This window comes from Aethalodelphis obliquidens, unplaced genomic scaffold (assembly GCF_003676395.1).
Source record: "Aethalodelphis obliquidens isolate GAN/ISIS:26980383/991018 unplaced genomic scaffold, ASM367639v1 scaffold64, whole genome shotgun sequence".
NCBI classification, from domain to species: Eukaryota; Metazoa; Chordata; class Mammalia; order Artiodactyla; family Delphinidae; genus Aethalodelphis; species Aethalodelphis obliquidens.
The window spans coordinates 521,745-534,229 of NW_020838008.1; the positions used below are offsets into that span (position 1 = coordinate 521,745).

Consider the following 12,485-nt stretch of genomic DNA (forward strand, 5'->3'; position numbering starts at 1 on the left):
CATGGAAGCAACCTAAATGCCCATCGACAGATGAGTGGATAAAGAAGTTGTGGTACATATATACAATGGAATATTACTCAGCCATAAAAAGGAACGAAGTTGAGTCATTTGTTGAGACGTGGATGGATCTAGAGACTGTCATACAGAGTGAAGTAAGTCAGAAAGAGAAAAACAAATATTGTATATTAACGCATGTATGTGGAACCTAGAAAAATGGTACAGATGAACCGGTTTGCAGGGCAGAAGTTGAGACACAGATGTAGAGAACAAACGTATGGACACCAAGGGGGGAAAGCCGTGTGGGGGGGGTGGGGATGGTGGTGTGATGAATTGGGCAATCGGAATTGACATGTATACACTGATGTGTATAAAATTGATGACTAATAAGAACCTGTTGTATAAAATAAATAAATAAAATAAAATTCAAAAATTAAAAAACAAACAAAATAAAACAAAGCCCTGGGGGACTTCCCTGGTGGCTAAGTGGTTAAGAATCCGCCTGCCAATGCAGGGGACATGAGTTCAATCTCTGGTCCAGGAAGGTCCCACATGCCACAGAGCAACTAAGCCTGTGCGCCACAGCTACTGAGCCTGTGCTCTAGAGCCCGTGAGCCACAACTACTGAAGCCCGCGTGCCTACAGCCTGTGCTCCGCAACACGAGAAGCCACTGCAATGAGAAGCCCGCACACCGCAACGGAGAGTAGCCCCCACTCGCTGCAACTAGAGAAAGCCCACGTGCTGCAATGAAGACCCAACGCAGCAAAAAAAAAAAAAAAAAAAAAGCCCTGTTTCTCTGTCCCTCAGGGAGCAAGCTGTGGGGTGTTCTGGAGCCTCTAGGATCTTCAGTATTTTTGCACCCCATTCCTCCTGGGTGCGGGTGTATAGCGGGGCACGCCCACCTCCTCGCAGCAGGGGCACTTCTAAGGGCTGCCACCAAGGGGAGTGGGTGGGAGAAGACTGCAAAATACGGAGCAGAATCCGGTCTTCTCAGTCCCTGATCTCAGGCACTGCTGGTCTGATCCGGTGGGAGCTGACAGCTTGGGCCTCCCGGCTGATGGAACTAGGCTCCACTCCGTGGGGTCCTTGATTGGATCCGACCTGCACTGAACCGCTGAGATCCTCCCAGAATTCCGCTACCCTTTTTCCATATGGGAAAAGAGCTAATGAGAGCGTTATACCGAGACGGCCTCAACCTCCCCAAATCTGGAGGAAAAGGAATCCCAAGGGCCAACTCTGTCCCTTTACCCTGCGGCTCGCTCCTTCTCATACACATCTCAAATTTAGCCGACAGGTGCGAGAACCCTAACATTCGACAGCTGCACCTCCCTCCAGAACTACAGTTCCCAGCAGACCTGGGGAAGAGCCCCGCCCGCGTGCGGGTAAGCAAAGGTCCAGAGGGGGCGGGCCTGCAGGCGGGGGGCGGAACCGGGAGGCACCGGGCTGGAGGTGGGCCTGAGCTGCCAGGAGCTGGGCACAGAACAGAAGAGGAAGGTGGGAGGTAAGGGGCGTGACCTCAAGTGCGCGTGACAATGTGGGAGGATGGTCGGGCGCCAGGGGCGGAGCTGGACTCCGAGACTTGACGAGACCGAATGACTGGGGCGTGGCCGAGCAGCCAGGGGGCGGGGCTCGAGGACGGCCTCAGCTGTTCCCAGCTAGGCAGCGACCCGCGCCGCACCGTGGCAGCTCAACTTCGGCTAACTTGGAGGGGATCTGCAGGAGCCTCCATTCACCCCCCACTTCTGGGGTCACTTCCGTGAGTTCGCCCAGCGGGAAGGCCTTGGGGGGTTGCTGAGGGAAAATATTTCCTGAACTTTCGCTCCTACAGATGAGTAGGTGGGGCGAGCCTGGACACCTGGGCCCCTTCTTCGGCCGCGGTTCCCAGCGGGCGACCGCCCTCTTGACCTCAGTCTGTCCTTTTAGGACATTATAGCTGCAGCGCTGGGAGTGGGTGTAGAGTATTCCAGGCTGTAGGCTCAGTCACTCTATACCCCCGGATCCGCTCGCTGGGCAGGACGGGGAGAGGGCCCGGATAGAGTTGCCTTTGGCATTTCCACCCCCCACCCTACCCCTGGGAATTGTGTTGGACAAAGGACCCAACGTGGAATGGCCTAGTTGGCTAGGCCCGACCCTCCCCCTTAGACATGGCTAGGGGCTGGAAGCCAACACTGAGGTTGACTGTCAAGTGGGGAGAGGCTTGGCTAGGGCAAACCCTACCTGCCAGCGTTAGCCTGTGGCTGGCCAGATGGTGGAGGCGGCAGATTACAGGGGTCTCTAGCGCCACCGTTAACACCAGAACCACACTTCCTCCCCTACAGCCCCTGTACCAGATGCCATTAAAATCGCCACTTCCCATCCCCAAGAAGTCTTCCTGGGGCAAGTAGCAGCACCAGCCCTTGGGAATACAGGCCTCACCATGCCCACAGCCCCCTGATGGAAGCCTGTCCCACCCTCTTGGCCACAAAACTCCTTTTCTCTCCTGCATTCAGATATCCAGTCAGGCCATTAGCTCCCTGTCAGGGTTAAGCTGGGATTTTGGATTCAGGCAACCCTGCTACCTAAGTGACTTCAAACAAGTTCCTTTTTCTGTTTGGGCCACTGTTTCCTCATCTATAAAATGGGCACTGCAGCTGTGCCTCCTATTCAGCATTATTGTTAGGGTTGGATGCCATGGTGGCATTACAGAGACCAACAGAGGGCCTCTGGGTTTTTGTCCTTCATCAAAGAACCTCAGAACCCTAGAAAGTAAAAATTCTCAAGACCTAAGTGTTTGAAAAGGCTTTTGAGGTCACCTTGGTGGGCTGGCCATGCCTCCAGGGGTCATGAGATAGGCTGACTTAATATGAAAGTTTTGAGGATGAGCAACCTCTGTCCTACTCAGATACGGACTCCCTATTCCCTTAGTGCCCAGAATGGGGCCTTGGTTGTCTCGAATGAATTGAATATAAATGTACAGCAGGTCTGGCCTGGGCCACCTAAGGCCTTCTTTGGGTCCTGCTTAGCTTAAGGGCATCAGCTAAAGGCTATGCCTGCATTTTCCAGGAAGGCTTTTCCAGCCTGTACCTACAGGAAGGGAAGTCCGTAGTAGGTTGGGGGAATTTTGAAGGCTAAGTTGTATGGGATGAGAGGAAGGGAATAAGAGGCTGTTCTAGACCAGCTGGAACTGACCAGTTAAGGGAGTTGGGGGAGGGAGCTCAGAGAATAAGGCACTGAGATAGAACCTCACTGGGGTGGGGGGGGGCATTATGGGGAGCTGTATGTTGACATCTGGGATAAAAATTCCAATCTGCACCTGGCACCTGGCATTCTTGATAATCTCTTCATGGGAGAGGTGGGGGAAGTGAGAACGCTGAGCAATTCTGGTGTCTCCTTGGAAATTGCTGGGGACTGGCATCTGGGAGGAGTCTAATTACTGTTTGCCAATCTCCCTCTCTCCTTCCCTCCAGCTGGAGCAGATGGGCAGCCGACAGGCTGGCAGTGTATGTCTGTGTATGCACGTGGCTGGTGCTATTTCTTTGCTGGACTCTGCCCTGAGGGCTGAGACAGGAAGGGTCAGTAGCCTTGAACAGCAGGTTTGGACACACACCTCCTCCCAAGTCTGTGTTTCTCTGTAGTCATATCTGAATCTTTAGCATACAGTATATAAGAGTGGATTGTGTAGTAGGGGGTGTCTGATTGCCAGAGAGCTGGTAGGTGGGGGAGAGAAGTTGGCCCAAGATGGGTGGGTGAAATTTCCTAAAGCAGGTGGCTGAGGACTGAGGTTAGGAAAGAACAGAGCTTGGTAGTCATAGGATAGGCTTGGCTGAAAATGGAATCAGAAGGACAGATGAGACCATGTATGCCTTGAACTTCAATTTGCAAAGCTTACACTTCTGAACTTCATCATGGGGGTCATGAGCAGCTCCCTAAACTAGGGAGAGATGTAATCTGATAAGTGTTTTAGAAAGATCAGTATAGTTGCTGTGAGCAGAAGGCATTGGAGGAAAACAAGTTGAAAGCAGGGAGGCCTATAGGGGAAGTGTTGCAACGATGCAGGGGAGAAATGACAGTGCTCTAACTAGGGGAGGGGCAAACAGGACAGTGGGTGAGTGCCAGAGACAAAGCCAGGAGGTGGCTGGCCCACAGATGTGGTGCTGGGAGCAGAGCAGGAAGGTGGGCAGGGAAATGGACTTGGTGATCCTGATGGCTGAGAGCAGAATGGAGTTTGAGAGCAAAGAGAGGGAAATGTGAGAAGCCACCAAGCCCCCATGTTAGGCTCCTGACCCCAGTCCTAAAGTCCAAACCCAACCTCACCCCCCCTCCAAACCAGGCCCTTGGACTGAGTCTGGCTTTGAGTATCTTCTCTAATCTCCAGATTTAATATGGCTTCTGACTCAAGATTAAATTCCATGCCTGAACGGTTCCCCTTCCTCTCTCCTCTCCCACTCCCCGCACAGGGAAGCCAGCCGCCTGCTGTGTCAAAGGTCTTAAGGAGCTGGCTTGCTTATCCCCCCTCTCCCACCATGGCCACATGTCTGGGAAACCAGGCCCTCTCCAGATTCTTCCCCTTCTCTTCAGCCTGAACTGCCCCCATGTGTGATCCAAGGAGACCTGATTAATTTTGTGATCCTGGACAGCTTCCTGACCCTGTCTGGGTTTGTTCCTCCACCAGGAAAATGGTGATGAATATCATCTGCCCCTCCCCTTCAGCGTCCTAATTTTGACAAGCAGTGGGGCCCATGAGAAAGGGTAGGTAAAATGCAGACAGAACGACCTGGTAAGAGTAAAGCCCTTACGTCCCAGTATACACTTTCCCAAAATATACACTTCTTTCTTGCGGCAGCAAATGTAAATACTATGGAATGAGAAAGCTCAGTTCCACCTCTCTCTTCCCCTTCCTGACTCAGGCAGGCCAAGTTCAGATGGGCTTTGTCGGGTGGCCCCACTGCCTGCTCCTTCCCTAACTGGGGGCTGATGTCCCAGAATCCTCAGGAAAAGAGCCAGGCCTACCCCCGCCGCCGCCCTGGGAGCCACACAGGTCGTAAGAGCCCCGAGGCCGTCGCAGCTGCAACCATGTACACCTTCTTGCCTGACAGCTTCTCGCCTACCAAGCCCAAGCCGTCCAAAGAGCTGAAGCCGCTGCTGGGCTCCGCAGTGCTGGGGCTGCTGCTGGTGTTGGCCGCGGTGGTGGCCTGGTGCTATTACAGCGCCTCTCTACGCAAGGCGGAACGCCTGCGCGCCGAGCTGCTGGACCTCAACCGCAGCGGCTTCTCCATTCGCAACCAGAAGGGCGAGCAGGTCTTCCGCCTGGCCTTCCGCTCGGGCGCACTGGACCTCGATTCCTGCAGCCGCGATGGCGCCCGGCTTGGCTGCTCCCGCACAGCGGATGGGCGACCGCTGCACTTCTTCATCCAGACTGTGCGGCCCAAGGACACGGTCATGTGCTACCGCGTGCGCTGGGAGGAGGCGGCGCCGGGGCGCGCGGTGGAGCACGCCATGTTCCTGGGCGACGCGGGGGCGCACTGGTACGGCGGCGCGGAGATGAAGACCCAGCACTGGCCCATCCGCCTGGACGGCCAGCAGGAGCCTCAGCCCTTCGTCACCAGCGACGTCTACTCCTCCGACGCCGCATTTGGAGGCATCCTCGAGCGCTACTGGCTGTCGTCGCGCGCGGCTGCCATCAAGGTCAACGACTCAGTGCCCTTCCACCTGGGCTGGAACAGCACGGAGCGCTCTCTGCGGCTGCAGGCACGCTACCACGACACGCCGTACAAGCCGCCCGCCGGCCGCGCTGCTGCACCCGAGCTCAGCTATCGCGTGTGCGTCGGCTCCGATGTCACTTCCATCCACAAGTACATGGTGCGGCGCTATTTCAACAAGCCATCGAGGGTGCCAGCGCCTGAGGCCTTCCGGGACCCCATCTGGTCCACGTGGGTGCTGTACGGGCGCTCGGTGGACCAGGACAAGGTGCAGCGTTTCGCTCAGCAGATCCGCCAGCACCGCTTCAACAGCAGCCATCTGGAAATCGACGACATGTACACGCCTGCCTATGGCGACTTCGACTTCGACGAGACCAAGTTTCCCAACGCCAGCGACATGTTCCGCCGCCTGCGCGACGCTGGCTTTCGCGTCACACTCTGGGTGCACCCGTTTGTCAACTACAACTCATCGTGCTTTGGCGAAGGCGTGGAGCGCGAGCTGTTTGTGCGTGAACCCACGGGCCGGCTGCCTGCTCTCGTGCGCTGGTGGAATGGCATCGGCGCCGTGCTCGACTTCACGCGCCCGGAGGCCCGCGACTGGTTTCAGGGGCATCTGCGGCAACTGCGTTCGCGCTACGCCGTGGCCTCCTTCAAGTTCGATGCTGGAGAGGTCAGCTATTTGCCGCGGGATTTCAGCACCTACAGGCCGCTGTCTGACCCCAACATATGGAGCCGGCGCTACACAGAGATGGCGCTGCCCTTCTTCTCACTGGCCGAGGTCCGTGTGGGCTACCAGTCACAGAACATCTCGTGCTTCTTCCGCCTGGTGGACCGCGATTCGGTGTGGGGCTACGATCTGGGGCTGCGCTCGCTCATCCCCGCCGTGCTCACTGTCAGCATGCTGGGCTACCCGTTCATCCTGCCCGATATGGTGGGTGGCAACGCGGTGTCTGAGCGCACAGTGAGCGGCGGCGATGTGCCCGAGCGCGAGCTCTACGTGCGCTGGCTGGAAGTGGCCGCCTTCATGCCAGCTATGCAGTTCTCCGTTCCACCCTGGCGCTACGACGCCGAAGTGGTGGCCATCGCGCACAAGTTCACTGCACTGAGGGCCTCACTCGTGGCGCCGCTGTTGCTTGAGCTGGCTGGTGAGGTCACTGACACGGGAGACCCCATCGTGCGCCCCCTCTGGTGGATCGCGCCCGGCGACGAGACGGCGCACCGCATCGACTCACAGTTCCTTATCGGAGACACGCTGCTTGTGGCGCCGGTACTGGAGCCAGGCAAGCAGGAGCGGGACGTCTACCTGCCCGCAGGCAAGTGGCGCAGCTATAAGGGTGAGCTTTTCGACAAGACGCCAGTGCTACTCACGGATTACCCCGTTGACCTGGACGAGGTCGCCTACTTCATCTGGGCATCCTGACCCAGCCCAGGACCCAGAAACCCCACAGCCCTAACCCCAGTCTTCATGTAGGCCTCTAACCCTGCATCGCAGCCACACCGGGTATCCCCAGGAAGTCCCCACCTCTGTACCACCCACTAAGTGGGTACTGAAGTAAATGTGCTGGAGCCAGCTCCTGTAAGTCCAGGGGAGAAGATGCTAACGCAACCTCCCACTCCAGTGCACAGTCCTAACAGCCCTCTTTCTCTCCATACTCACTCCAGTCTACAGAAACCTCTTCCCTGGGCTGGGGGCAAGAGAGCACAGAGGAAAAAGGTCAGCTCTCTTCCTGTTAAACACGGTTGGGTTTTAAAAGCACAGAGAGAAACCTCACCCTCCATCCTGGCCTGAGTGGCCATCTTTGTCCTTCTGAGGTGGTGACTTGATCCTCTTTAAGGTCCCAAAATAGCCCCCAGCCACACTTAGAAAGGGCACATTTTCAGTGTTGGAAGCCAGGTCCTGAGTCCCCAGCACTGGCCTGACCTGTGGCTGACCTGGTCCCACCCCAGCTGGCGAGAAGAGACAGAGGTACTTGGCCAACTGACAAGGAGGCAGGAGGTCCCTTCCCAAAGGACAGGTGGAGTAGGCTTAGCACAGAGCCATCATCATTGTCCCTCATTTGTGAAGAGCTCCTAACACCGCACTTATGCATCTGTGTACACACATGGTTCAGCCCTGGGCCAGGGCCACCGCCTGATGGGCAAAGACTTGCAAAGCCATGCAGGCCAGACTTGATGCCTTAACTCAAGAATGTGTGTGTGTGTGAGAGAGAGAGAGAGAAAGAGGGAGAGGGGGGGAGAGAGAGAGAGAGAGAGCGAGAGCGAGAGAGAGAGCGAGGCACAATAAGTCCTTGGTGCAGTACCTCCGAGGCTGCTTAAGCCTGGAGGGAGAGGGCAGGGAGCAAATTTGAGGTTTTGATTGTTGATTTGGTTCCTTCCTGGGTGATGTCTCTGGGACTCTAGTAGGAAATAAACAGTCCTTTCCAGATTCCTCAGCTGCCTCACTCTCTGCACACGTGAGGTGTGGCTTAAAAGGGAGTGATGTTAGGGACTTCCCTGGCAGTCCAGTGGTTAGGACTCTGTGCTTCCATTGCAGGGGGCACAGGTTCGATCCCTGGTCTGGGAACCCCACAAGTGGGGGTGCAGCCAGAAATAGAAAAAAATAGGGGGAGGGAGCGATGTTCTTATTCTGGTAGTGGTGTGCTTTAGCACAAAAACTACCGTGCACATCGACACCTACAGATATACATACAGGGTAAGGTCTTTTATTTTAGCCATTTTCCCTTTCTAAGAAAAGCAACCTCAGCCAGAGTGAGTTTCTCCTGACTTTGCAGCTGAGTCTGGGGAAGGAGTGGCTTGCCAGATGAGGGAGGTGGGAAACAGGGCAGGGGTCAGCTTCCCTGAATGGCTTGGACAGCAGAATCAGTCCCTCACCCCCTAGAGAATGCACCTCTTTGCCCACTCCTCCACCCCCTCTATTTTCTCAATGTGAAGAATGCTATGCTAATGAAAGTTTAGGAGCACTCACGCATGATTCTACCACTCATCTGCAAGCTGTAAGCTGCTTAACCTCACTGAGCCTCAGTTTCTTCATATGTAAAATGGTGATAATAATGCTACCTCCCAGGTTGTTAAGGGAATTATAAGCACAGATTTATATAAGGTGCCTAGCACAAGTAGGTGCTCAATAAAAGCTAATATAATGTTTTTGTTTTTTTTTTCTTGTTTAAAAATAACATGGATTTTTCCAGGCCCCAGCTCCCAGCCCAGCTGGCTTCCTCTGGGCCTGCATGTGACACCCTCTTCCCAAACCTCTGCACGTAGCACCCAGTTGAACTCTGAGTTTGTGACCCGAGGGACACTGTGATCCAGGAGAGAGGCAAGAGAGGAGACATCTGAAGTGGAATGTCAGGAGCCAGGAGTCGCCAGGAGATGGGGAGTAAATGGAATTAGCTTCCCTCTCCTTTTTGTCAAGAGCATTTACTGATCAGTATTCAGTGATGAGCCTCCCTGGGCCCTGGTGCACAGCCATGGGCTGTGTGTGGAGTGACTGTAGAAGGAGGGCACCCAGGCTGGGTCCTGGAAACTTCCCTAAATGGCTGGAGAGCATGACTCACACTTGAATGGCCCTCCACTTGCTATGCAGTCTGAAGCCAGCTGACCTAACCTCTCAAGGCTGGGTTTCTTCATCTTTAAAATAGAATTTCTAGGACTCACTGAGATGTGTCTGTAAAGTACTTATGCAAAAATTGGCAAAGAGTGTTAAATAAATGGTAACTCCTATCAACTCTTAATTCTAAACAAGGAACAAAGAAAAACTCTGCCTAAAACTGATACTGTACCCTATTGGGTAGCCTCTAGCCACATGTCGCTTCTTAAATTTAATTTTAAAATTAATTAAAATTAAACATCATTAAGAATCCAGTTCTTCAGGCACACTAGCCACATTTCAAGTGTTCAAAAGCCATGTGTGACTAGTGGCTCACATATTGGACAGTGCAGATTATAGAACACTTCCATAGTTGCATAAAGTTCTATACCCCAGGACCAAGTAGTGTGTGCTGAGATGGCATGGGGGTTGAGGTTGGGTAAAGTAATCTGGAAGGCCTAAGTCATCTGGCATGGAGGAGGAGTACCCTTTGGAAGGGCATTGATGGAATTCCCTGGAGGTCCAGTGGTTAGGACTCCGCACTTCCACTGCAGGGGGCCCGGGTTCAATCCCTGGTCGCTGGGGAACTAAGATCCCACATGCCATGCGGTGTGGCCAATTAAAAAAAAAAAAAAAGATCTGAAGTGAAGTCAAATAAAATGTTAAGAATTTTAGAAGGGCATTGAGGGCAGGCAGCTTAGATGGAGGAGGGGACACACCATGCCCACTGAACACTCACTGTGTGCTGGGACAGGGCCAAAGGGAAGAGTGCCCTTGACTGGCCAAATCCCAGCAAACTAGCCCTTGGCTTGCAATCTGGTTTCTAATCTGGCCTCTGCCATTGACCTTGTTAATCACAAAAGCACAGATGAACAAGCTAAAACAGTGAGAGAGAAGGGCACTGGCCTGAGTCACACAGAAGATTAGTACCCAAGACTGGACTGGAACCTGGTGGTCTGTATCTAGAAGCCTAGAATCTCCCGCCCAGTCTTCACCCATCTTTCAACAGCCTGGGCCAGCCCCGGCCTATACATATCCGAGGCTGGGGAGCCACTGAAATGTGTGTCTCTGAAGTTGCCACCCAATGGGCCTGATTCTAAGCCAACAAGTGTTTCCCCTTCCCCTACTGACGACAAAAAAGAGAGGTTCAAGAAGTTGGGCAGCAGTGACTGGAATGGTAGGAACCATGAGAAAGAGCTGGTCTTGGGATGGGGAAGGGGAGGGAAGTGGACTAGAAGCTACCTCTACCCCTGTTTGCTAGGTTGCCAGAAACTCTGCCCTCTTAGAGCCTTGTCCAACACCCCCCATCTCTGCCAGCACCTCTTGTACATTCCAAATTTATCTCTCTCTTTCTGTACATCTGGGTGGGGAGGGAGGGCTGCCCCTCCTCCATGGAGCTTCCAGTAGCTTTGTCGTGGCCAGAGTTCCCCATTGGTCTTTTCTGTACCCCTGGGCTGGGGGTGGGGGCGAGGAGGCTGGTATGCTGGAACAGGGAGCTTCCTTCTCCACAGGTAATGGGGAGGGACTGAGTGGCCACTGCAGGAAATCTGGGACTGGGGCCTAACACCCCCATTCTGTGACTGTGTGTACCCTAAGAGTCTGCCTCCGTTTCCCTTTTAGCACTCTATGAATCAGCTAAACCCTGGCCAAGCCCTCTCTAAGACCAAGATGTGAATTTTCTGGGAGGATCTTTGCTCTTGTTCCCCCGGATATGGGCAAAGTATCCCACACCCTGGTTGGCTACAGAGCAAGTAAGTCTTCTTTTGTTGGTTCCCCTCACCAAGATTTCTGGTCCCTTCACTCCTCCTCAAGTCCAAGGCCAATGTTGACCTCTCATCCCCTGGCCACTACCCCATGTCAGATCTTATCAGTTCTAGCCTGGACCATTGCAGTGGACTCCTAAATCTTTCTCCTCTTGAACCCTTCAATTCAATTCACATAGCAGCCAAGGAAATCTTTCTGAAATTCAATCAGGTCATTTAGGAAAAAATTCAAGCTCTGATGTTCAAGACTTCTAAGATCTAAATCCTTCTCTCCCCTCCCCTAATGGGTGAGGGGGGTCAAAAGGTACAAATTTTTAGTTATAAAATGAATAAGTCAGTGGGGTGTAATATACAGCATGGTGGCTATAGTTAATAATACCGTAGTGCCTATTTCAAAGGTAGGAGAGTGGGTCTTGAATGGTCTCATTACAAGAAAATAATTTTTTTATAACTGTATATGGTGATGGCTGTTAACTGGACTTACTGTGGTGATCATTTAGCAATATATACAAATATCGAATAGGGGAGATCTAAATCCACTTCTGCTTCTGTTTTGCCCCCACACACATACTTATGAGCATATTTTGAAAAGCAGTTGAAGAAGTACTACCTTCTGTTCTGGGAACAGCTGCACAGCCCATCCCTGCAAGGGGAGGCCTGCCCAGACCCAGCCTTGAAGAAAACCACAGGGGCAACTGGGTGATTTCCTTTCCTGCCATTGTCCGACTCAGTGGGACTTCTGCTGACACCCTCCCCTCTCTGGTACACACCCCAGCTCCCAAGGAGCAACATGGCTTTTATCTTCAGGTTGGCCATTTACTTTATGATGTCCAAGGATCTTTCCAGCAGCTTGAGGGGAGGAGAGAATTTGTTTTCAATGTACTTTACCATTTTAATGGACTATAGGGGAAAAGAGAGACTGAATTTTTTTTTTTAATTGAGGGGTCAGTGACATAACATTATATTAGTTTCAGGTATACAACATAAATGATTCAATATTTGTATATATTGCTAAATGATCACCACAGTAAGTCCAGTTAACAGCCATCACCATACACAGTTAAAAAACAAATTTTTTTCTTGTCATGAGACCGTTCAAGACCCACTCTCCTACCTTTGAAATAGGCACTACGGTATGATTAACTATAGCCACCATGCTGTACATTACACCCCCATGACTTATTCATTTTATAACTGAAAATTTGTACCTTTTGACGCCCCTCACCATTAGGGGAGGGGAGGATTCTTGGCCTTATGAGACAAGCCCTAAGTCTGGCTGGGGTGGGGTCAGGGGAGTGGGAAAAAACTGAAGAGGAAGAGGCTCTGTGCCTGGGGATTCCCAGTCTGAAGAACAGGAAGAGGCTGTGCCTCTATACTCAGTATCCTAGTGCTGTTTTTTCCCTGCATAGCCCCCTTTCCCCTCCTCAGGGGGTCTTGCTGAGCACTTCCTGTTACACAAT

General features: G+C 52.9%; 1 protein-coding gene across 2 annotated transcripts; it reads left to right on the top strand.

The window, feature by feature from the left end:
- Window positions 1–1,486: 1,486 nt before the first annotated feature.
- MYORG (myogenesis regulating glycosidase) lies at window positions 1,487–12,017 on the top strand. 2 transcript variants are annotated; one of them, XM_027088930.1, is made up of 3 exons: window positions 1,487–1,754; window positions 4,885–7,010; window positions 8,865–12,017. In XM_027088930.1, exons 1-3 carry the CDS (start codon window positions 1,591–1,593, stop codon window positions 8,978–8,980), a joined length of 2,406 nt encoding a protein of 801 aa, XP_026944731.1. In that variant the 5' UTR covers window positions 1,487–1,590; the 3' UTR covers window positions 8,981–12,017. The 2 variants fall into 2 exon arrangements, with proteins under 2 accessions (XP_026944731.1, XP_026944732.1); XM_027088931.1 differs by lacking the exon at window positions 8,865–12,017 and having other exon boundaries at window positions 1,491–1,754; window positions 4,885–8,820.
- Window positions 12,018–12,485: the final 468 nt, after the last annotated feature.